The 24,290-nt window shown below is 49.6% G+C and overlaps 1 protein-coding gene across 1 annotated transcript in view; it reads right to left on the bottom strand.

The window, feature by feature from the left end:
* Nucleotides 1–24,290, bottom strand: part of sf3b2 (splicing factor 3b, subunit 2) — a 78,444-nt gene that overhangs the window by 29,405 nt on the left and 24,749 nt on the right. Inside the window, exons 6-11 of the mRNA XM_072245934.1 lie at nt 20,378–20,517; nt 11,504–11,609; nt 9,125–9,210; nt 7,218–7,412; nt 356–505; nt 63–143 (exon numbers count right to left, since the gene is read on the bottom strand). Coding sequence (XP_072102035.1) covers nt 63–143; nt 356–505; nt 7,218–7,412; nt 9,125–9,210; nt 11,504–11,609; nt 20,378–20,517 — 758 coding nt within the window. The remainder of the gene's footprint in view (nt 1–62; nt 144–355; nt 506–7,217; nt 7,413–9,124; nt 9,211–11,503; nt 11,610–20,377; nt 20,518–24,290) is intronic.

Raw genomic sequence — 24,290 nt, 5'->3', positions numbered from 1 at the left:
CATCCACCCACTCAACACGGATCCACGCCCCTCTCGCACACACTCCAGGAAATGCCGCGTACCTGCTTTAGCTCAGCCACGCTCAAACGATTCAGCCGTCTCAGCTTCTTCTTCGACAGCTTGGGGAGCTCGTCTTTCTTCACCTAACGGACAGAAGGGGCAGAGTCAGTTCACTGTTCCCGCTTCAACGAGTCTGAGGACCGAGACGTGGAATTTATCGCTACAGACAGCTGTGAAGCTCAAGTCTATCGACTATGGAGAGGCCGAGATGGATGGAGGAAGATGAGTTCTGTGGGAGGGTGAATTTCTCACTCTCTCTCACACACACACACACACACACACACACACAACTTACCACATCATCGTCGCTGTCCCCCTCTTCCTCCTCGTCGCTGCTTCCTTTCTGCTCTGTCTCGAAGCCCTTTTTCTTCATCACCACTGTCGACTCCTGCTTATCAGTTCGGTCCGGTTCCTTATCTTTGTCTTTCTTCACATCGTCAGTCAGCTGGAAGAGGGGGAAAATGAAGGTCACAAGGCATTACATCACAGCTGCACATGCCACTGGCAAAGAGTACGTGCATAGTTTTGGTCACCCTCTTATAGAAAAGATATGATTTTGGATTACGGTGTAGAATTATTTTTTCTTATAGATTCCCTAGTTTTCTTTAAATATATAACAACCCATTTGGATGTAACTGTTTAGATGTTCTACTAATTGCATGACAGCTTCATTTTCTGGCAGATTCTAAGTTTTTCTGCAGGTTGATAGGAATGTGCTTTACCTCGAGCCTCGGTACGAGACCCTCCAAGAGGACCACAGTCTTGTCGTAGGGTTTGGAGGCTTGCGGGCCTCAGTGACCCGGAGAGCTACGTTGGCTGGAGTCAGGGCTTTGTGCTTTGACTCTTGGTCAGGTCACCCATGCCAGACAGGGTCAAAGGGTAGAGGTCAGACTAAGAGGGGTCCACCAGTCATCCAGGTTCGGGGGTAACAACCCTGACTGGTCAAACAAGTCTGTTACGGATACAGCAATGAAGAATCCTTCTTCATCTGGGTGTAATGGTATCTTAAGAGTCTCCACCTGGGACTTGCATGACTGACAGCAGTGAAACAGAGAGAAAGCTACTGACACGATGAAGGAAGCCCTGAACACCGACAGAGAACAACCACATTGCTGCCCTCAACACCAGCAGTGTAGCAGGGAGTAAGTACAAAACGACCACCACTTCTTTTCCCTTGCCTTGCTTTATTTGTTTCTTGTTCTTTATTCTTGTAGCACTGAATAAAAGAGCCATAACTACCAAGTTTCTTTTGCCCCATTCGTGATGTCTGAATAGCCCCTGGACCATTATCACTGGATCCAGCCGTGATTAAACAGGAAAGAGGGGAGAGAAGATTTATAAGATGTTGCCAGGACTAGAAGCCATAAGTTATAGCGAGAGGTTGGCTAGACGGGTTATGGAGTGTAAAAGTATGAGGCGTGATCTTGTCGAAGTGTTTAAAATTACGAGGGGTGGATGGTAAAAGTCACTTCCCTGCGGTAGGAGAGTCCAGAACAGTGAGCACAGGGCGAGGGTGAGCAGGGAACACTTTAAAATCTTTGCAACTCAAGTTCTCAGTGTTAGTTGTTCTTGCTCAATCGACACATCAGCTGTTTGTCAAGTCATTATGTACAGTCAGTGCAAAAGACTCAGAAATGTATACATCCACATTTGCACAGTAACACTTAACACTCCTGAGCTAATGCAAAGCCAGGTGCTCTGATTTCTGTTTCGCAACCACCTTCCTATTTTAACCAAAAGCAAAAGTTTTAGGCACCTGAGCGCTACAGATGTGCCCAAGACTTTTGCTCAGTACTATATAGTCATAGTAAAGTACAGAAACAGGCCCTTCAGCCCATCTAGTCCGTGCCAAGCAATGAAACTGTCTATTCCAATATAGTACTTTTTCCTGTATATACAGTATCTGTAAGAAAACGAATCTCAATATATAGTATTCGTATTTTGAGAATAAATTTACTTTTAAATTTGAACTTTGAAGTGCACTGTAACAAAAAAGATCATTTCGGAAAGGACAGGACGTTTTCATTCCATCTGGGACAGGACACGTGCAGAGACTTTCAATATCGCAATCACACATCACCTGCGCCAATGGAGCATCACCAAAGGATTAGTCCATGCTTCCCGATGGAGGGTAATGGGCCGGAACGTGGACTCTTTATTCCCTTACATAGACGCTGCCTGACCCGCCGAGTTCCTCCAGTGAATGCCGTGCGTTTCATTCTTAAGCCCCTAGTGCAGGGCCCCCCCCACCCCACCTGGGATCTACTGACCCCTTGGTTAATGGTAGGGGTCCATTGCATTAAAAAAAGGACGGGATCCCCTGCCCTGCTCCAGTGGGATTTGAACTGACCCGTGAAGGTACTGCTGACTGAGTGACAGTGAAGTCCAGGTGGGTTCAGGAACATGTAACACGCTGTAATGTTTCATGCTAGTGCAATGGTTTCTCTGCAGCAGCAGTGGCTGGGTTATGACTAGAGATAACTAGAGATAATGGCCAGTGAGGGAAGACATTTCCTTTCTTGTGGGCCCGAGCAAAGGTTTCGCGGGCCTTTGCTCGGCGGAAGGTGGAGAGAGAAGATGCCAGAAGGGGGAATCCGTAGTCTGCAGGACAGAGTGGACGTGGACTGGGGTCGGGAGTCGACGGCCGAGGGGAAAATCGATGGGAGAACGAACAGACAGGAAAAACGTGAGCTCCAACGTTGCACATTAGACTGTTTCACAAGAATGGGCCCTTTTTTCTTTCTTGTTTCTTTACTAACCTATAGTCAAATTAAGAATTATAAAGCTCAATCGTTTAATCGCATATTGTGTACCGTTTGTTGTTTCGGTGTACTGATTTGTAACAGGGGAACAAATCATGCAGCATCCACCCAAACAAGATTGGCCAGGCTGGAGACTGTCTTCCCCTAGATTACGCTGCTAGCTGAACCTGGGGGTTACAAGCACATACATCAAGAGTAAATGCACTTTGAGCAGAGCCCCATGTGCAGCTCGTAGAGAAACACGGCTGAAGGACGAGCAGGACTAGAACCTCAATGCTCGACTGCTCAAGGGTTCCTGGATGTCCGCGTCTCTGAGGACCAATCTGGGCCAAAACATACCGGTGCAATTACAAGGGAGCCACGACAGCGGCTAGGTTTCACTAGGAGCTTGAGGAGGTTCAGTATCAAAGACACTCGCCAATTTATACAGGTAGACCGCGGAGAGCATTCTAACAGCCTGCGTCACCCATCCGGTATGGGGGGGCCATGACATAGGATCGGAAAAAGCTGCAGAAAGTTGCACGAGCCTCCCCAGCATCAGGAACACCTTCAAAAGGCATTGCCTCAAAAAAAAAAGAAGCAAGTGATTAAGGACCCCTGACACCCAGAATGCTGGGGCCTGAAGACATACACCCAATGTTTTAGGAACGGCTCCTTCCCCTCTGTCATCAGTTTTCTGAATGGGCAATGAACCCATAAACACTATCCCACTATTTACATTTTATACATCTCACTGAATCTTTACGTGCTTGCTATCTTGTGTGTGTTGTGTATGCTTTGTGCTGTGTGTGACTGTTAGTATTGTGTTTTGTATCTTGGCCCTAGAGGAACACTGTCTCGTTTGGCCGTATTAATGGGTATTCATATGCGGTTGAATGACAATTACATTTGAACTGAATTGATTATGTTACGAGGAGGATCACTGGACTAAACACTAACATAAACATTCAGGCAGTGACGATTTCCAATGAGAAAATACAGCTCTCACCCCCTGACATTTATGGCATTTCCATCAGTGAATGCCCCACTCTCAATATCCTGGAGAATTACCAGCGATCAGAGACCCAACTGGAATAACCATATAAAGATTGGCTTTGTTTGTAATGTCCACATCGAAACTTCGTGAAATGTGTCGTTTGCGTCACCGGCCACCAACCGGAGGATGAGCCGGAGACAGCCCGCTGTGTCGCCATGCTTCCGGCATGGACTCAGAGGTGGATGCGTGGAATGCGCTGTCCAGTACGATGGTAGCGGCATGCCCACAACCCAGTAACAGCAGGTCAGAGGCGGGGAATCCTACGGTGAGCAACTCACCTCCTAATCCCCAAAGCCTGTCCACCATCCACAAGGCTCAAGTCCACGGTCCACTCCACCTCGTCCACCTATCCCCCTTCCCAGCTTCTTCCTTCATCCACCCTCCCTCACCTACCCACCTTCCCCCTCACCTATCACCTGCCATGTGGCACGGCTCCGCCTCACCCTCCCACCACCTTATTCTGGCTTCTTCTCCCTTCCTTTGCGGTCCTGATGAAGGGTCTCGGCCCGAACGTCGACCGTTTATTCCCCTCCACGGACGCTGCCTGACCTGCTGAGTCCTTCCAGCATTTTGCGCATGTCGCACAGAAACCTGCCCTTGGCCAATTAAGTCTGCTCCGCCATCTCATCATGGCTGATCTACCTTCCCACTCAACCTCATCAACCCGCCTTCTCCCTGTAACTTTCGATGCCCCTTATCAACCTCCACTTTAAATATTCTCAGTCGCCATGAGGTCACACTCAGGTTGGAGGAACAACACCTTACATTCCGTCCAGGTAGCCTCCAACCTGATGGCATGAACATCGATTTCTCAAACTTCCAGTAATGGCGACCCCCTTCCCCCAAATCTCCTTCCCCATTCCCTTTTACCCTCATCTCCTTGCCCACCCACCGCCTCCGACAGGCACTCCTCCACCCTGCCCCTTCTTCCATGGCCTTCTGTACCCTCCCATCAGATTCCTCCTTCTCCAGCCCCGTATCTCTCTCATCTTTCATCAACTTCACAGCTCTTTAATTCATATCCCCCCCCAGCCCCGTTTCACCTGTCGCCTTGTTTCGCTCCCCCCTCCCCCACCTTTTAAACCTACTCAACTATTTCTCCTCCAGTCCTGCCGAAGGGTCTCGGCCCGAAACGTCGACTGTACTTTCTTTCCCCCGCAGATGCTGCCTGGCCTGCTGAGTTCCTCCAGCATTGTGTGTGTGTGTGTGTGTGTGTGTGTGTGTGTGTGTGTGTGTTGTTTGAAGCTCCCCAATGACCTGGCCTGCACAGCTGTTTGTGGCAACGAATTCACTACCCTCTGGCTAAAGAAACTCCTCATCTTTGTTCGAAAAGGATGCCTGTCCATTGAGGATGTGCCCCTCTGATACTAGACTCCCCCCCCCCCCCCCCACTATAAGAAACGTCCTTTCACATCCTGGGCCTTTCAATATTTGACAGGTTTCAATGAGAACTACCCCCTGCCCACCATTCTTCTAAACTCCAGCAAGTATAGACTCAACAGCTAGCAAACCCTCCTCATGGTAACTTGCCATTCCCAGTTTCTTTGCATACACTTTTGGCTGCCCCACTCTAGGAAGGCTGTTGAGGCTTTGGGGGAGGGTGTAGAAGAGGCTTAACCAGGATGCTGCCTGGTTTAGAGGGCGTGTGCTACCACGAGAGGCTGGATAAACTTGGGTTCTTTTTTCTGGAGCGGCAGAAGCGGAGGGGAGATCTGATAAGAGGTTTGATATTATGAGAGGCACAGATAAGAGTGGACAGGGAGTACCTGTTGCACTGGCTTGGAATGTCTAATACCAGAGGGTATGCACTGAAGGTGAGAGGGGGTAGGTTCAAGGGGGATGTGAGGGGTAAGCTTTTTTCTCTCAGAGAGTGGTGGGTGCCTGTAATGCACTAGTACGGTGGTAGCGGCTTTTAAGAAACATTTGGATAGGCATGCAGATGTGAGGAAGATGGAGGGACATGGCGTAGGAAGGAGGGATTAGTATTTGGGCGTTTTCGATTTGCCCTTTAGCTGGTTCGACACAACACTGCAGACTCTCACTAACGCTGGCACATCCCTTCTTAGGCAAGGAGCCCAAAGCCACTCACAATACTCCAAATGTGGTCAGTCCAATGCTCATAAGCCCTCGGTATTACCCCATCCTTGCTTTTATATTCCAGTCCACTTGAAACAAAGGCTCCGGTTGCCCAAAAAAAAAAAAAAAAAAATATACGCCAAGCCTTCAAAAACGGAAGCAGGAAATTGTGAAAAGTCTCAACTGTAATTTGTCAGTCCTCCCCATGCTCAGAACTCCCTGCCGGAGAACGAGATTGCTAACATTGCCCCACAGTTTAACCAGAAAGAGAAGGATACACAAAGTAATTGCAGGCTAATTAACTGAAGTTCAGTGATGAGAAAATCACTGGAATCTGCTCTAAGGGGCAGTGTAAACTTTCACTCAAAAAAAGCAAAGATCAATCAAGGATAGCAGGCTTGGGTTTGTAAGGTTAAGGGGCGGCACGAGAGTAGAGCAGTTAGCAGAACACTTTAAAGCGTCTGTGACCCGGGTTCAATTCTCACCACTGTCTGTACGTTCAAAGTATATTTATAATCAAAATATCCATACTTTATACAACCTTCAGATTCGTCTCCTTACAGGCAGCCACGAAACAAAGGAACCCAAAAAGACCCCATTAAAAAAAAACACCAAACACCCAATGGGCAGAGGGAGAGGAAAAAAAACCACACAAACAATAAAAGCAAGGAAGCAGCATTCAGAATGAAAGAATGGACACGAAGCCCAGAACAGCCAGCGCAGGCTACAACCTCAGTTCAGTGCGGAGCCGAGTAAACGTCACAGATCCCTCAGACACGGGGCCCAGAGCAGTCCACAGTTCAGTGCAGAGCCAAGTAAACGTCACAGATCCCTCAGACACGGGGCCCAGAGCAGGCTACAGCCTCAGTTCAGTGTAGAGCCAAGTAAACGCCGTGGCGTCCTCAGACACGGAGCCCCGGAGCAGGCTGTAGCCTCTTTGCGGAGCCGAGGGAAACATCGTGGAGCAGAACAGGGCTGCCCCTCGCTGCTTGTCTTGACACCCTGCCTTTTCAATCCATCTAGCCAGGCATTTAAATCGTCCAAACATTCTCCTCGAGGCAACGTGGGTCTGCTCCGGGAGCTCCGGTTTCCTTCCAAACGCGGACAGGTTAAAGTTCGGAGGTTGAAGGCATGCCACGCTGGCGGCGGAGGTGCCCCCAGCACAGCCCCAGGTTGCGTTGATCATTGACGCAAAGGACCATTTCACTGCGTGTCTTGATGTACATGCGACAAACAGAGATAATCTCCTTTCATCATTATGTTTGGACGAGTCCATTACTTACCCTGAAGGTCTCAAATATCCTCTTGAAATAGATGAAGTTGGCGTCGAAGACTTCAGGCTCCTCGGTCACGTACTCCACCTCCACCTCCGTGTCAGTGTCCACAACCTCTGCTTTCTCTGGCTTCTTCTGCACGCCATTCTCCACGCTGCGTCCTGCCTTCTTCTTCTTCTTCCTGTTCCTGCGTTTCCGATTTTTCTGGGGAAAAAAAAACAAAATCTGTATTCGCCGCCCCCAAAATTGAATGTTCAACCTCGGAAAGATGTAGCGGATAGAGTAAGCACACTGGATCGCAAAGTAACACACAGACAAAATATTAGAGGAACTCAGATCAGGCAGCACCTAAGGAGAAGAATGAACAGTCGGAGTTGAAGGGTCTCGGCCTGAAACGCTGACTGTTTATTCCTTTCCGTAAATGCTGCCTGACCTGCTGAGTTCCTCCAGCATTTTCCCTGTGTCTGTCTGGATTTCCAGCATCTGCAGAATCTCCTGTTTATACTTACACTCATCTTAAGACCTCACTTCAGAGATGAAGCCAGGCAGATTTTTTTTCAGTGTGAGGATGTGACGGGTGGTGATATAAATGTGGATATTTTTAGTTGTTGTTAAAAGCTGCGTCTCTGTCTGGCTCCCCGACCGCGATAGCTAATCAAAGGTTTTAGATGATGCGTGTACCAAACTGTGTGGCCAGCTGTAACCTGGGGTCCCTGTGTAATTCTAGCAACGTCTCCAGGGCTTTTTTTCCCCCCTGCAGCTGTTCAATCCACTCAAAACTAGTGAGCATTTTGAACAGGGCCACCATGAGCCTAAACCCCACATTCCTCTTCCGGCCTTCGGAAGATTTGAAATTCTTCACCCTCCTGAAGGTATAACTGGGAGCATCACCGTCATTAAGGACCCCCATCACCCAAGGGCACGCCTTCTTCTCATTGTTACCATCAAGGAAAGGGCACAGGAGCCTGAAAGCACACACTCAACGTTTCAGGCACAGATTTATCCCCACTGCAATCAGATTTACGAGTGGCCAACCAACCCATGTACACTGCCTCGCTATTCTTTTTTTTGCTCTTTTTGCATTACTTAAATTATGTCTTATTGTAATTTATAGTGCTTTCTTAAAATCATATATTGCAATGTACTGCTGCCACAAAATAACATATTTCATGACATATGCCAGTGATGCTTAATCCGATTCCCTTGCGATTTGAAGGGATGCAGGCTTGGGTTTAGATCCCGAAGTAGTTCGCTGGCTGTTAAGTACCATCAGAAATCCGGTTACTTTTGCAGTAGGGGACACAAGGCACCCTCAGTGCACAGGGAGATTCCACCAGCTATCTCATTAACGCATGTTGATGGTGCGGCACTCTCTTGGAATTAAACGCGACCCCTGGGACGGTTGCTTGTCAGGTCTCTGGAGGGATGCCAGCCCACACCCCCTTGCAGCTCTCTGGCGCTGGCTCGGTGCTGCCCTCTAGTGTTCGCTCCGCACCGCCCTCTGGTGTTCGCTCCACACCGCCCTCTGGTGTTCGCTCGGTGGAAGAACAAGCTGGACCAGTTCAACTTGCCATGTCACACCATTCATGCCACTCAGGGACTTGGGCTATATATTTTATTTTCTTCGTGACTTTTTTCTATGCTTGTCTGAAATTATAACCGTATGTGCGCTATGTCCTGTTGGTAATGTGCCCTGGCCCCCGAGGAACACTGTTTCTTTTGGCTATGATCACGCAAGGTTGAATGGTAATTAAATTTGAAGATAAAGGATTGGGTATTGGCGGAGCGCTGGATGGGAAGAGGAGCAGGAAATTCCCATGGGTGAAAAGTGCTTGTGACACAGTGCAATCTATGGATCGGCGAAAAGGGCAGCGGTGAGCAGGGAACTAGCTCGGCATCCTAGAGCCGTGACAGACCTCTTTTTTCGATAGCGACGATGCAAGCTCCTCATCTTCCGTTTCGGCCGGGGTTAGGGTGGCTCCGACGGCTGTCTCCACCTCTTCTGTAAAGACACAAGCAGCAACACTAGACCACAGGTCATAGAAGAATTGGCCATTTAGCCCATTGAATATGGCCTGCCATTCCATCATGGGCAAATTATTAACCCTCTCAACCCCATTCTCCTGTCTTCTCCCCATAACCTTTGACACACTTACTAACCAAGTTTCAATATACCTAATGATTTGGCCCCCACTGTTGTCTGTGGCAATTAACTCCACAAATTCACCATGCTCTGACTGAAGAAATTCCTCTTCATCTGGATTCTAAATGAACGTCCCTCTCTTCTGAGGCTGGGCCCACTTCTGGTATTCCCACCATAGGAAACATCCTTTCCACGTACACTCTCTATGCCTTTCAATATTCCACAGATTTCAATGGGCTTCCCACCACATTCTTCTAAACTCCAGGCTTAGAGCCAGCAATTAGCTTGCTTAAGAACGAAACAGAGCTATCAAAGACCAAAGAATTGATTGCGGACTTCAGGAAAGGGTAAGACGAGGGAACACAAACCAACCCTCATCGAGGAATCAGAAGTGGAGAAGGTGAGCAATTTCAAGTTCCTGGGTGTCAACAAGTCTGGGGATCTATCCTGGGCCCAACATACCGACGCAGCTACAAAGGCTGTATTTCATTCGGAGTTCGAGGAGATTTGTCTGTCACCAAGGACACTCACAAATTTCTACAGATGTCCTGCAGGGAGCATTCTAAGTGGCTGTATCACCAATCGGAATGGCTGGGGGGGTGGGGGAGTGGGGGGTGGCCACGGGCAGGAGAAAGACACCGCACAGGATCGATACAAGCTGCAGGAAGTTGTAAGCTTAACTCAGCCACATCATGGGCACATCTTCAAGAAGCGACGCCTCATAAAGGCACCACCTGTCACTGAGGACCCCCACCAGCAAGGACATGCCTCGTTCTCATTTCTACCATCAGGGAGGAGGCACAGGAGCCTGAAGACACACACATCCAACTATTCAGGAACAGCGTTTCCCCATCTGCCATCAAATTTCTGAATGGACAATGAACCCATGAACACTACCTCACTATTTCTTTTCTCCACTTATTTAACATTTTAATTTGTATACTTCTTACAGTTTTTAAATACATATTGCATTGTACTACTCCCTCATGACGACAAATTTTACGACAGATGCTAGTGATATTAAACCTGAATCTGGACACTTCTCATGTGTTAACCCTTTTGTTCCGGGGATCATTCGCGTGAGCCTCCTCCGCACCCTCTCTTATGCCAGCACATTCTCACTTAGATGAGGAGCCACGAACAACAACCTCGCCCTCCAGCAAGACCCACGAATCAGCTGAGGACTTCAGGAGGAGGAATTTGGGAGGACACACAACAGTCCTCATCCTGGGTGTCAATGTCTCAGAGGATCGACTGCATCCAACATATTGATGCAATCACGATTGAGGCATGCCAACCACTATACTTCTTCAGGAGTTTCGGGAGATCGGGTCCATCAAAGACGCTCGCAAATTTCTACAGATGTACAGTGGAGAGCATTCCTTTCTTCAGCCCTTTACCTCTTCCATCCATCATCTCCCAGCTTCATTCCCTCTCCCCCACCCACCCACCTTCCCCCTCACCTGGTCTCACCCATCACCTCCCAGTGTCTCACTTCAACCCCCACCTCTCCCCCACCCACTCACCTGGTCTCACCTATCACCTCCCAGTGTCTCACTTCATTCCCCCTCACCTGGTCTCACCCATCACCTCCCAGTGTCTCACTTCATCCCCCCTCTCCCCCACCTACCCACCTTCCCCCTCACCTGGTCTCGCCCATCACCTCCCAGTGTCTCACTTCATCCCCCCTCTCCCCCACCCACCCACCTTCCCCCTCACCTGGTCTCACCTATCACCTCCCAGTGTCTCACTTCACCCCCCCCCTCCCCCACCCACCCACCTTCCCCCTCACCTGGTCTCATCTATCACCTGTCAGCTTGTACTTCTCCCCCCCCCTTTTTATTCTAGCTTCTGCTCCCTTCCTTTCTAATCCTGATGAAAGATCTCAGCCTCAAAGGCCAACTATTTATTCCCTCATAGACGAGTGTGAGCACGTTGCTCTGGATTTCCAGTGCCGCAGAATCTCACGTTGATGACAATAAACTTGACTTTCAAAGGAGCTCCCCTCTCCATCTCATCTCACCAACTTCCACATGTCCGATAGCGAGCACAGGCAGGCCCAGCTAACGGATCCTACGCGGATCAGCCCCAACCCGTGCTCAGATCTGCCCAGCGTGCGGACTGCAGGGAAGCAGACTCGGGTTCGGCTCACCCAATGCCTCAGAGTTTGCTGTCAGCTCCACCTGGCGCTGCTCCTTCAGCTGAAGAATCTTCTCCAGGACCTGGGGAATCTTTGGTCCAGGGCCCGTGTCGTCGCCCTGCAAGTGAGTAAGATATAGGAGCGGAATTAGGCCATTTGCCCCATCAGAGTTTGCCCCGCCATTTCATCGCGGCTGATCCATTTTCCTTCTCAGCCCCAATCTCCTGCCTTCTCCCCGAATCCTTTCATGCCCTGACCTATCAAGAATCTATCAGCTCCTGGCTTAAGTATACCCAGTGACTTGGCCTCCAGATTCACCACTCACTAGCTGAAGAAATTCCTCCTCATCTCCATTCTGAAAGGACGATCCTCTACTCTGAGGCTGTGAAGGAACCTTCAGTTACCCAATTCCACAGAGTCCACCTCCTCACATAATAACCAGTGTGTGCAATTAGACAATTACACCTACAGGGTAAGCAGCACGGTAGTGCAGCACGAATCTACTGCAGGGCCCGCGACATCCTCTGTGTCCTCGTGGGTCTCCGACAAGAAACGCTTGGTGGAGGATATTACCTTTCATGGAGGTTCTACCAGTTATTAAATACAAGAGCTCGCATACTTTTTCGCAGACACGAAAAGTACAATCGTTTGTGTGTCATTAGTTTAGGCAGATCGAGTTTGTCAAAGGATGAAGATCAGACTGTATTTTATGAATAATTAATGCAGAAAGCCAGGTTGATTGCAAAGGGTTTCTCACACTTTTTCTTGCAACTGTAGGGTTAGGGTTAGTGGATTGTGGCACCGGACACTCGTGGGCTGCCCCCAGCGCATCCTCACATTGCGTTGGTTGTTGACGCAGAATGACGCATTTCTCTGCACTTGTGACAAATAAAGCTAATCTCGCCCATCTTCCGTCAGAGCCGAGCAGTGTCAAAAATCAGTGATATTTTAAGTTGCAGGGGTGTGGGATGGGCTGAGAACAAGAGGGGAGATCAGAGTCAGCGATAGGGGTTCCAATCCCCGCGGCTGTTTCTGGGGAGCTTGCACCTTCTCCCTGTGACCATGTGGGTTTCCTCTGGGTGCTCAGGTTTCCTACTACATCCCAAAGCCACACAGGCAGGTTAGCGGGTTAATTTATTTACTGAGCTACAGCGCAGAATTGGCCCTTCGAGCCACGCCTCCCAGTGAACCCGGTTTAATTCTAGCCTAGTCACGGGGCAATTTACACTGACCAGCTAACCTACCAACCTCACACGGTCACAAGGAGAACGTACAAACTCCTCGTGGGCAGCATGGCCTCGTCGGGTTGGAAGGGCTTGTTACCATGTTGTATCTCCAAAATAAAATGCGTTACATTGATAAACCTAATAGATCACCCCTGTTGCTGGCCAGCAAGGAGCTTCCTCCCTTTGGCCTGGAGGCCATTCTGGCCAGCCAACACCAACTACTAACCCTATAACAGTCCATGTTATCTTTAAAATTTACCCCGCATTCTCATTAACTCTACACCCACCCCGCAAACCACAACACACTAGGGGGCAAGTTACCTATCAATCCACACGGCTTCGAGATAGGGAAGAAACAGTACCATAAGTCACAGGGGCAGAATTGGACCAGGGTCTGCTCCGCCATGCCTCATTTAACCCCATTTTCCTGCCTTCTCCCCTAACCTTCAGCACCCTTACTAACCAAGGGGGCCGAGCGTGGATGCTGCATCCTAGCTGTCTACGCGATACCCAGGGCCGCACGATGTGGACAGCAAGCTGGCCACCCCCCTCCACGCAGCTGCTGAACCCAAGGGAACGGCAGAGACCGATAGAGTTTGGCACCAGACGCGGTGCAGGTATTGACAGCCAACGTCGAACTCAATGTAGGGCCGGCTTTGGGGACTCCAGCTTTGGATTCACTGCTGAAGCCTTCCCCTTGAGTGGGTTTAACCGCAAGGCAGTGGGTGGGGGGTTTGAGAACAGAACCTTCCTGCTCCTAGATGAGCTGCCAACCACGGCTGATGAGTCCCATTGGCCGAAAACTAATCAAGACCTTATCAAGAAATGCACCAAGCAACAGGTACAACATGTAAGCTACACAGACAGCACCAAGGGTTCAGGATCGAACCCAGGTTGTGGCGCTGTGAGGCAGAGGCTCCGGATGCCTCCCTGGACTCTTACACTTGGTCCACTCAACAGCTCAACTGCGACATCGAGGGAAAGATCTGGCTCAAATGGAGGGAAACAGTTTCTGCTGGTGGGGGAGTTTGGGACTGAGGGCAGGGTTGACATATTAGAAACGGCGTTCCAGAAATGAATAGTTAAGAAGAAACAGGAAGAGATGTGGAACGTAAAAGGGATTTGATTTTAGCAAACCATTTGAATCAAGAGGCAGGGGTTAAGGCGAATGAGCCCGGTCGCAGGGCAAGATGGTGATGCAGGCACGGAGCAGTGCGGAGTCCGCACGCTCTGCGCGGCAGCTGTCTGCGAGGTGTTCGGAAGCTCTCCCTGTGACCGCACAGGCTTCCTCCCACAGTCCAAAGGTGTGCGGGTTAGGGTTAGCTAGTGAGCTGTGGGCATGCTAGGTTGGCACCCCAAGTGTGGTGACACTTGTGGGCTGCTCCCAGCACATCATTGGACTGTGTAGGTCGTCGATGCAAACATTTCATTGAGTTTTGCTATTTCAATGGACTGTACCTGGGGCAAGTAAAACTAATCCATTAAATCCCTTTTCTCCCTATGACTTCGTGGGTTTCTAAGGGAGCTCCACCTTCCTCTCACATCCCCAAGATGAGTGGGTACGTTAATTATGTAGGCATCCGTTAGCCTCGTGAGACCATGGATTTGCGCCTTGGAAGGTTTCCAGGGCACAGTCCTGGGCAAGGATGCATGGAAGACCGGCAGTTGCCCATGTTACAAGTATAGACAGGTATATGGAGAAATTTAAGGTGGGGGGCTCATATGGGAGGCAGGGTTTGAGGGTCAGCACAACATTGTGGGCCGAAGGGCCTGTACTGTGCTGTACTATTCTATGTTCTATCCCCACTCCACGCCACCGATGTTGTCCAAGGGAAGGGCACTAGGGCCGATACAGCTTGGCACCGGTGTCGTCGCAGAGCAATGTGTGGTTAAGTGCCTTGCTCAAGGACACAACACGTTGCCTCAGCCGAGGCTCGAACTCATGACCTTCAGATCACTAGACCGACGCCTTAACCACTTGGCCACGCGCCAACACAATGGGTACATTAACAGTTGCTGTAAACAACTTCACGGTATGAAACAAGACATAGGAAAAGAATTAGGCCATTCAGCCCAACGTGTCTGCTCTGCCATTAGATCATGGCTGACTCATTTTCCCTTTCAACCCTAATCTTCTGCCTTCTCACAATTTTTGACACTCTTACTAATGACATCCACTTTAAACATAACCATTGGCCTGGCTTCCACAGCCACCTGGAGCAATAAATGCCAGAGATTCATTAGGAGGGGTGTCGAGGCTTTGGAGAGGGTGCAGAAGAGGTTTACCAGGCTGCTGCCTGGTTTAGAGGGTGTGTGCTATCACGAGAGGCTGGGTAAGCTTGGGTTATTTTCTCTGGAGCGCTGGAGGCTGAGGGGAGATCTGATAGAGGTTTATAAGATTATTAGAGATAGACAGCGTCCAATTCCTACGGTCTAACACCAGAGGGCATGCATTGAAGGCGAGAGGGGGTAGGTTCAAAGGGGGATGTGAGGGGCAAGTTTATTTTACTCTTGAGTGGTGGATGTCTGGTGTGGTGGTGGAGGCAAATACATTAGAGGCTTTTAAGAGATGTTTGGATAGGCACGTGGATGCGAGGAAGATGGAGGCATATGGATGAGCTTTTTTTTGGGGGGGGGGGTGAGTTTGATTTACTTTTCAGCTGGTTTGGCACAACACTGTGGGCAAAGGGGCCTGTTCCTGTCTTTACTCTTCTGTATTCTGTTTGTTCTGTGATTCACCACACTGCGTGTCGAGCACTTGCCACCAACCTGCGGTCCACTGACGCTTTGCTAATGGTATTGGTCCATGGCACAAAAAAAGGGTCGGGAGCCCCCGGTCTAGCAAAATTCTTCCTCGCCTCTGTTCTAAAGTGACATCCTTGTATTCTGAGGCTGTGTCCTCTTTTCCTAGACTCCCCCATCATAGGAAACATCCTCTCCACATCCACTCTATCTGTGTCCTCTGGTCCTAGACTCCCCCATCATAGGAAACATCCTCTCCACATCCACTCTATCTGTGTCCTCTGGTCCGAGACTCCCCCACTATAGGAAACATCCTCTCCACATCCAGTCTATCTGTGTCCTCTGGTCCTAGACTCCCCCACTATAGGAAACATCCTCTCCACATCCACTCTATCTGTGTCCTCTGGTCCTAGACTCCCCCACTATAGGAAACATCCTCTCCACATCCACTCTATCTGTGTCCTCTGGTCCTAGACTCCCCCACTATAGGAAACATCCTCTCCACATCCACTCTATCTGTGTCCTCTGGTACTAGACTCCCCCACTATAGGAAACATCCTCTCCACATCCACTCTCTGTGTCCCCTCTGGTCCTAGACTCCCCCACTGTAGGAAACATCCTCTCCACATCCACTCTATCTGTGTCCTCCGGTCCTAGACTCCCCCACTACGGGAAACATCCTCTCCAGATCCACTCTCTGTGTCCCCTCTGGTCCTAGACTCCCCCACTATAGGAAACATCCTCTCCACATCCACTCTATCTGTGCCCTCTGGTCCTAGACTCCCCCACTATAGGAAACATCCTCTCCACATCCACTCTATCTGTGTCCTCTGGTCCTAGACTCCCCCACTACAGGAAACGTCCTCTTCGTGTCCATTATTTGAAGTCCCGTCGAGATGTTAAGCAGCATAGAGAGAGTGGACAGGAGGTTTGATGGGCATGTATGTGGAGCAAGAGGGGAATTCTGCAGAGATCCCGGAGGGCACAACCCTCTCCTCCATTTCCAATAACGTCAGACATGAAAGGTGATTGGCCACAGACTAGACCAAAAGTAAAGGGGAAAGAACTAAAGGGGAGCTGAGAGAGAAGTTTCTCCCATCATACAGAAGGTGGTCGGTATGTCCAACGAGCTCCCAGAAGGAGTTATAGCGGTGGGTACATACAACATTTAGAAGACATTTGGGCCGGGTCATGGATTCAAGGTTGTTTAATGTCATTTCCAGTACACAAGTGTAAAGGAGAACAAAATAACTGTTACTCCAGATCCGATGCAGCACAGAAAAAAAAAAAACAAACCCCAAGAGCGCTTGTACATAAGGTGACTGACAGGAAATGGAAAGTAGTGGTGGCTGGGGTGTGTGGAGGGGTGGGTTAATGGGTGGAGGTGTTGATCAGCCTCACTGCTTGTGGAAATGAACTGTTCTTGAGTCTGGTGGTCCTGGTGTGTATGCTATGTACAGCCTCCTCCCTGATGGGTGCAGGGCAAACAGTCCATGAACAGGGTGGGTGGGCTCCTTCATGACGTTACTAGCCCTTTTCCAGCACCCGTCTCTATTTTTGTCCCTGATGGCGAGGAGGCTGGTGCCAGGGATGGGTTGGGCAGTTTTGACTACCCAGTGCATCTCCGAATGGGACAGCCAAAGTCATACAACATGGAAACAAGCCTTTGGGCCATCTCATCCACGCTGACTGTGTTGCCCAGCAAGCTAGTCCCATCTGCCCATATCTGGGCAATTGCCATCTACACCTCTCCTATCCACATATTGATCCAGACGGCTTTAAAGTGCCTAGAAGCTTGTTCCCAAGGTTCACCATGCTCTGCATGAAGCTGCCCCTGATGACCCTTTTAAGTCTCTAGCCTCTGGGAAAGCCAGTGAATGTAATGTACCTGGACTTTCAGAAAGCCTTTGATAAGGTCCCACACAGGAGGTTAGTGTGCAAAATCAGAGCAAATGGTATTGGGGGTAGGGTACTGACATGGATAGAAAATTGGTTGGCAGACAGGAAACAAAGAGTAGGGATTAATGGGTCCTTTTCAGAATGGCAGGCAGTGACTAGTGGGGTACCGCAAGGCTCAGTGCTGGGACCGCAGCTATTTACAATATACATTAATGATTTAGATGAAGGGATTAAAAGTAACATTAGCAAATTTCAGATGACACAAAGCTAGGTGGCAGTGTGAAATGTGAGGAGGATGTTATGAGAATGCAGGGTGACTTGGACAGGCTGGGTGAGTGGGCAGATGCACGGCAGATGCAGTTTAATGTGGATAAATATGAGGTTATCCACTTTGGTGGCAAGAACAGGAAGGCAGATTACTATCTGAATGGTGTCAAGTTAGGGAAACGAGAAGTACAAGAAGATCTAGGTGTCCTTGTACATCAGTCACTGAAAGTAAGCATACAAGTACAGCAGGCTGTGAAGAAAGCTAATGGCATGCTGGCCTTCATAACAAGGGGAATTGAGTATAAGAGCAAAGAGGTCCTTCTGCAGCTGTACAGGGCCCTGGTCAGACCACACCTGGAGTACTGTGTACAGTTTTGGTCTCCAAATTTGAGGAAGGACATTATAGCTATTGAGGGAGTGCAGCGTAGGTGCACGAGGTTAATTCCCAGGATGGTGGGACTGTCATATGTTGAAAGATTGGAGCGACTGGGCTTGTATACACTGGAATTTAGAAGGATGAGAGGGGATCTGATTGAAATATATAAGATTATTAAGGGATTGGACACGCTGGAGGCAGGAAACATGTTCTCGATGTTGGGGGGAGTCCAGAACCAGAGGCCACAGTTTAAGAATAAGGGGTAGACAATTTAGAACAGAGTTGAGGAAAAACTTTTTCACACAGAAGGCTGTGGTTCCGTGGAATGCTCTGCCTCAGAAGGCAGTGGAGGCCAATTCTCTGGATTCTTTCAAGAAAGAGTTAGGTAGAGCTCTTAAAGATAGCAGAGTGAAGGGATATGGGGAGAAGGCAGGAACAGGGTACTGATTGTGGATGATCAGCCATGATCACAGTGAATGGTGGTGCTGGCTCAAAGGGCTGAATGGCCTACTCCTGCACCTATTGTCTCTCAAAGTGTCTAATCAATCTTAGTGTTTTCTTTTGAGGGAGTTACCAGGAAAGTGGATGAAGGCAAGGCAGTGGATGGACTTCAGCAAGGCATTTGACAAGGTCCCAAATGGGAGGCTGGTCAAGAAGGTTCAGTCATCTGACATTTAGGATGAGGTAGTAAATTAGATTAGACATTGTCTTTGTGGGAGAAGACAGAGTGGTAGTAGAAGATTGTTGCCTCTCTGACTGGAGGCCTGTGCCACAGTGATCGGTGCTGGGTCCGTTATTGCTTGGCATCTATTTCAATGATCTGGATGATAACGTGGTTAGCTGGATCAGCCAATATGCAGATGACACCAAGATTGGGGGTGCAGTGGACAGCGAGTAAAACTATCAGAGCTTGCAGCAGGATCTGGACCAGCTGGAAAAAATTTGCTGGAAAAAAAAATGGCAGATGGAATTTAAAGCAGACAAGTGCAAGGTTTTGCACTTTGGTAGGACCAACGAACGGTACAGTGAACGGCAGGGACCGAGAAGTGTGGCAGAACAAAGGGATCTGGGAATATAGGTTCATAATTTGTTGAAAGTGGCGTCACAGGTAGATAGGGTTGTAAAGGAAGCTTTTGGCGCATTGGCCTTCAGAAATCAAAGTATGGGCACAGAGATGGGATGTTATGTTGAAGTTGTATTGGTGAGGCCAATTTGGAGTACCGTGTGCGGTTTACAAGAAAGACGTAAATAAGATCGAAAGAGTGCAGAGAAAATTTACAAGGACGTTGCCAGGTCTGGAGGACCTGAGTTACAAGGAAAGGTTGAATAGGTAAGGATCTTATTCCTTGAGAGGAGATTTGATAGTGGTATATAACATTATGAAGGTGACAGACAGGGTTAATGCAAGCTGGCTATTTCCATTCAGGTTCGGTGAGACTACAATTAGAAGTCATAGGTTTAAGTTGAAAGGGGAATATTTTAAGGGGAAATTTCTACAGAGGGAGGTGCGAATGTGGAATGAGCTGCCAGCAGAACTGGTGGATGCAGGTTCAACTGTAACATTGGAGAGAGTTCGGACCAGTACCTGAACGGGAGGGGAGCGGAGGGATATGGTCTGGAAGGAGGTGCTTTTTCCACTGAGGTTGGATAGGACTACAAACAGAGCTCATGGGGGTAAGGGTGAAAGGTGAGAAGTTGAAGGGGAACATGAGGGGAAACTTCTTCACTCAGAGGGTGGTGAGAGCATGGAACGAGCTGCCAGCACAAGTGGTGGATGTGAGCTCGATTTCAATGTTGAAGAGAAGTTTGGACAGGTACATGGATAGGAGGGGTATGGAGGGGTGTGGTCCTGGCGCAGGTTGATGGGAATAGGCAGTTTAAATGATTTGGCACTGACTAGATGGGACGAAGGGATGTTTCTGTGCTGTAATTTTCGACGACTCTATTCGAGATTAGCTTTATGTACTTCGAAATGTAGCGAAATGCGTCATTCTGCGTCAACAGCCAACACAGTACGAGGATGCGCTGGGGGCAGCCCGCAAGTGTCCGGCGCCAACCTAGCACGTCCACAACTCGCAAACCCTAACCTAATCGTGGGAGGAAACCGGAGCACCCGGAAGGAACCCACCAGGACACGGAGAGAACGTACAGGCAGCAGCGGGAATTGAACCCCGATCTCTAATCGCCGGTACCGTAAAGCAGCTGTTGTAACCGCTACGCTTCCGTGCCGCCCCAGTAAAGGGGCCGGCACTTGAGGGACTAACAACTGCCGTTCACTCCTCTGAAGCCAGCGCTTGTGGTTTTCAGATTTTACAGCCGCGTCTATTCATATTTCAGCGGGGAACGCGTCCGCCCGGCCCGGTGCAGTGACGTTACCTCTCTGTTCTCTTCTCCTGGTGGCGGGGGTGGTCCTCGGAGCCGGGCACCCAGCGCTGTCCCGGCTAATGTGGTGGCAGGCCCCGGCGTTACCGAACGCACGGCAACGGAGAGCGGCAAGGGGACGGGCGGTCCATTGCCTGATGCAGGATAAATGTCAAAGAGAGGCGGGAAGAAAAGAAAGAGCTATATCATACAGTGGCTAATAACAGCTTACATTCTTAGTATGCCTTGAACATAACTAAATGCCGCTGAGGCCTGGAAAAAGAGCAAATCATACAAGGACGGACAGACACACACACACACACACAAACAAACAATGCCAGTGGAACTCAGCAGGTCAGGCAGCATCTGTGGAAATGAATAGATGGTCGATGTTTCGGGCCCGAGACTCATCTTCAGGACCGAGGAGGAAGGGGGAAGATGCCAGAATAAACAAAAAGGTGGAGGGAGGGGAAAAGAGGCTGGATGAAAGGTGAGAGGTGAAGCCAGGTGGGTGGGAAAGGTCAAGGGCTGGAGAGGAAGGAATCTGATAGGAGGGGAGAGTGGACCATGGGAGAAAGTGAAGCAGGTAACCTAGGGGGAAATGATGGGCAGGTGAGGAAGAGGTTAAAGGTCAGAGTGGGGAACCGGGAGGTGGGGGAAGAAAGAGTTCTTTTTTTTTAAACTGGGAGAAATTAATATTCATGTCATCAGGTTGGAGGTTACTCAGACAGAATGCAAGGTGTTGCTATTCCACCGAGGATGTCCTCATCTTGGGACAAGAGTCCATGGAGCGACGTGTTGGAACGGGAATGGTAATCATAATTAAAGCATTTGGCCAGTGGGAAGTCCGGCTTGGGGCAGATGCTGAGATGGTGCTCGACAAAGCCCCCCTCCAATTTACGACGGGTCTCACCAACGTAGAGGCTGCTGCATCGGGAGCACCACCGGACACAATAGAGGGCCCCGGCAGATTGGCAGGTGAAGTGCTGCCTCACCTGGACGGACTGCCTGGGGCCCGGAACGGAGGTGAGTGGGCAGGGTGCAACACTGGGGCTGTTTGCAGGGACAAGTGCCGGGAGGGAGACGAATGGACAAGAGAATCACAGGGGGGAATCGACCCCTGCAGAAAACCCAGGGGGAGGGAAGGGTAGTAAAGAAATCTTTGGTGGTAGGTTGTGTTGGTGCATGGCCAAGTGGTTAAGGCGCTCGTCTAGTGATCTGAAGGTCGCTAGTTTGAGCCTCGGCCGAGGTTACCGCAAAGTATAAAGAATAAGGCTGCAGCTTTATAGAGTGCCTTACAAGCGAGACAAGGAATGTCAAGGTTTCGCTCTAGCCACCCATCTACAGGAAAGAGGGCAGAGAAAAGTGCGCACGTGTCCATCCCCCGGTGACGGTCAGTGTGTGCGCCCATCCGTCCCCTGGTAAGGGTCTCTGTGTGCGTGTGACTGTCCCCCAGTTTGGGGGTGTGGTGGTGTATGCGTGTGTGTAAAATTAATTGCTTTGCAGCAGTCTGTCATAAGAAAGGAAGCAAGTTCATGGGTTTGGTAAGAGACAGAATAAGAACATTAACCATTTATTTACAGACAAACAATGAAATATTCAATCTAAGTCACCCTAAATAACAGGAACTACGCCACTAAATGTTCAGTAACACTTCAAACTCAACAGGTACTCCATTAAGTCTCCCCAGGTTACACAACTACAAAATTAAACATTCGACAGATACTTAGCCAAGAGTGCATGTGGGCCTTTCTGTATCTGTAGCATGCGTTCAAATCAAATTTAATTATCACTCACTCATACATGGATACAGCCTCTGGGACAAAAGATGCAACACATACACAGCCACATTCAAAACAGAAAGTAAAACAAAACTCACACAAAAACAGCCTGCCAGTCTTTCTCACCTACCCTGAGGCACCCAGGACCATATACCACACATGTACACGTGTCCCACCAACTGATGGTACAGTTCACTCCAATTCAGCCTGTCATTCCCCTGATCGAACACTGGAGGGCAGCACCAATGGGAGAGGCCAGCTCCCAATCGAGCACAAATGCAATGCTATAATGCCTCCGGCACCTCCTCATCTGGACCACAGCAGCAGGCAAGCCTGCGGCTGAAGGCCTAGTTCTTGCTGCAACCGAGGCCGCTCATCTCTCCGCCAAGCAAGGGAAACGGACCTTCAGCGCCTTACACTATCAATGTCGACAGGGTCTTGCAACCTTCAGCACTGCTCACCTCAGTGAACCCCTGGAGACAAAGGAAAGCCCGCCAGTCTCTCTCTCACCTGCCCTGAGGCGCCCAGGACCGGACACCAGTGCCACAGCACACAAGGCAAGTGATAGAAAAGACCTGCTGCATCCCATCGATAGGATAGTCAACGTCAGGCACGGCAGAAGCAGCTTCTGACCAACAAAGTAAGCTAACCCTTCATATTGCCCAGTCAAAGACAGCAAAATTATTAAATTAGCATAAGCTACAAAAATAATTAGCACAAAGAAAAATAGGGCAATGATGAATAAGGAATAATGGCTCATGGCCTTTGAAAGCTGAGTGGTTGCAAACATCGCTAATAATCCTAGTCGTTTAGGGTGACGGGATGGGAATGCATCTCCACCAAAGGAGCTCCTTCCCTCCGCTAGCCTACCGGTCACCCTTGGGCAAGGTGTAGTCCCCCAGCCATGGGAGCAGCTGGTGGATGGTCGTACGAGAAGCCGGTGCACATCCCAAGTCCTGGTAAAGCGACCACTGACGCCAGGCAGACAACCTCTGATGAGCATTGATAACGGCTGGTGGGGGTCACCCATCTTGTGAAGACACTGCCCAGAAGGCGGCGATGGCTAACCACTTCTGCAGAAGTAATTTGACGAGAACAATCGTGGTCACGGAAAGACCATGGTCGCCCATGCCATACGACACAGGGCATAATGAATTATGACAGAGAGATGGAGAGCTCCATATACACTCTCAACCACCTTCTTGCCCCTTGTGTAGCAAATCCTGCAAGAGACTCATCAACCAGCCCAAAGCCGTGGAATGGAAGACAAGTCATCCCTGGCCCCAGGGAAGTGCCTGAGGAAGACAAGAAGCTGATGTATTTAAGGGATGGGGTGGGGTTTTAAAATTGGAGAGTGGGTGGGTTTTACACTCCATGAAGCACAGAGTCAGAGGATGGCTGGAAACTCCCTGCATCATGCACCATGGACAAGATGGAGGGAGGGGCTGGGTTATGATTACAGAGGGATCTAAAGAATTAAAAGGCACGATGAGCTCTTGGCCTGGAGGAGGCAGAAGGGAGAACATGGAGCGTCTGGAAGCTGCACTGGGAATCAGCGAAAGGACCGACCCAGCCCGCGCACCGTGCTCTGACCAAAGCACACCCGCATGCCAAGTGCCTGATTATTATAGTGCCTATAAAAATTATCCAGCCCCGCCTGGAAGTTTACATCTTTTATTGTTTTATGACAGTGATTCACCGCAGATCTAATTTGACTTTTTTTTTCCACACTGATCAACAGAAAATGGCTCTTTCGTGTCAAAGTGAAAACAGATGTTGACAAGGATCTTATTAACGTAAATAGTCTCAATATCTTGAGACATGATCGGGGTGGTGGGAGACAAACTATAGGGATTGAGTGAGGAGTGAATGTCTGGTCCTGGGCACCACAGGGCTGGAGAGAGAGAGAGACTGGCGGGCTTTCCTTTGTCTCCGGGGGCTCAATGAGGTTGTGAGGAGTGCTGAAGATCGCAAGACCCTGTCGGACTTTGATAGTGTAAGGTGCCGCAGGTCCGTTTCCCTTGCTTGGATGCGAGACAGGTGGCGTGGGAGCTGAGCAGCCTCGGTTGTAGCAAGAACTAGGCCTCAAGCCGCGGGCTTGCCTGCTGCTGCGGTCCAGGTGAGGAGGCGCCAGAGACATTGTGGCG

The sequence above is a fragment of the Mobula birostris genome, chromosome 28, assembly GCF_030028105.1.
Source record: "Mobula birostris isolate sMobBir1 chromosome 28, sMobBir1.hap1, whole genome shotgun sequence".
NCBI lineage: Eukaryota > Metazoa > Chordata > Chondrichthyes > Myliobatiformes > Myliobatidae > Mobula > Mobula birostris.
This window is presented reverse-complemented; position numbering and strand designations above follow the sequence as displayed.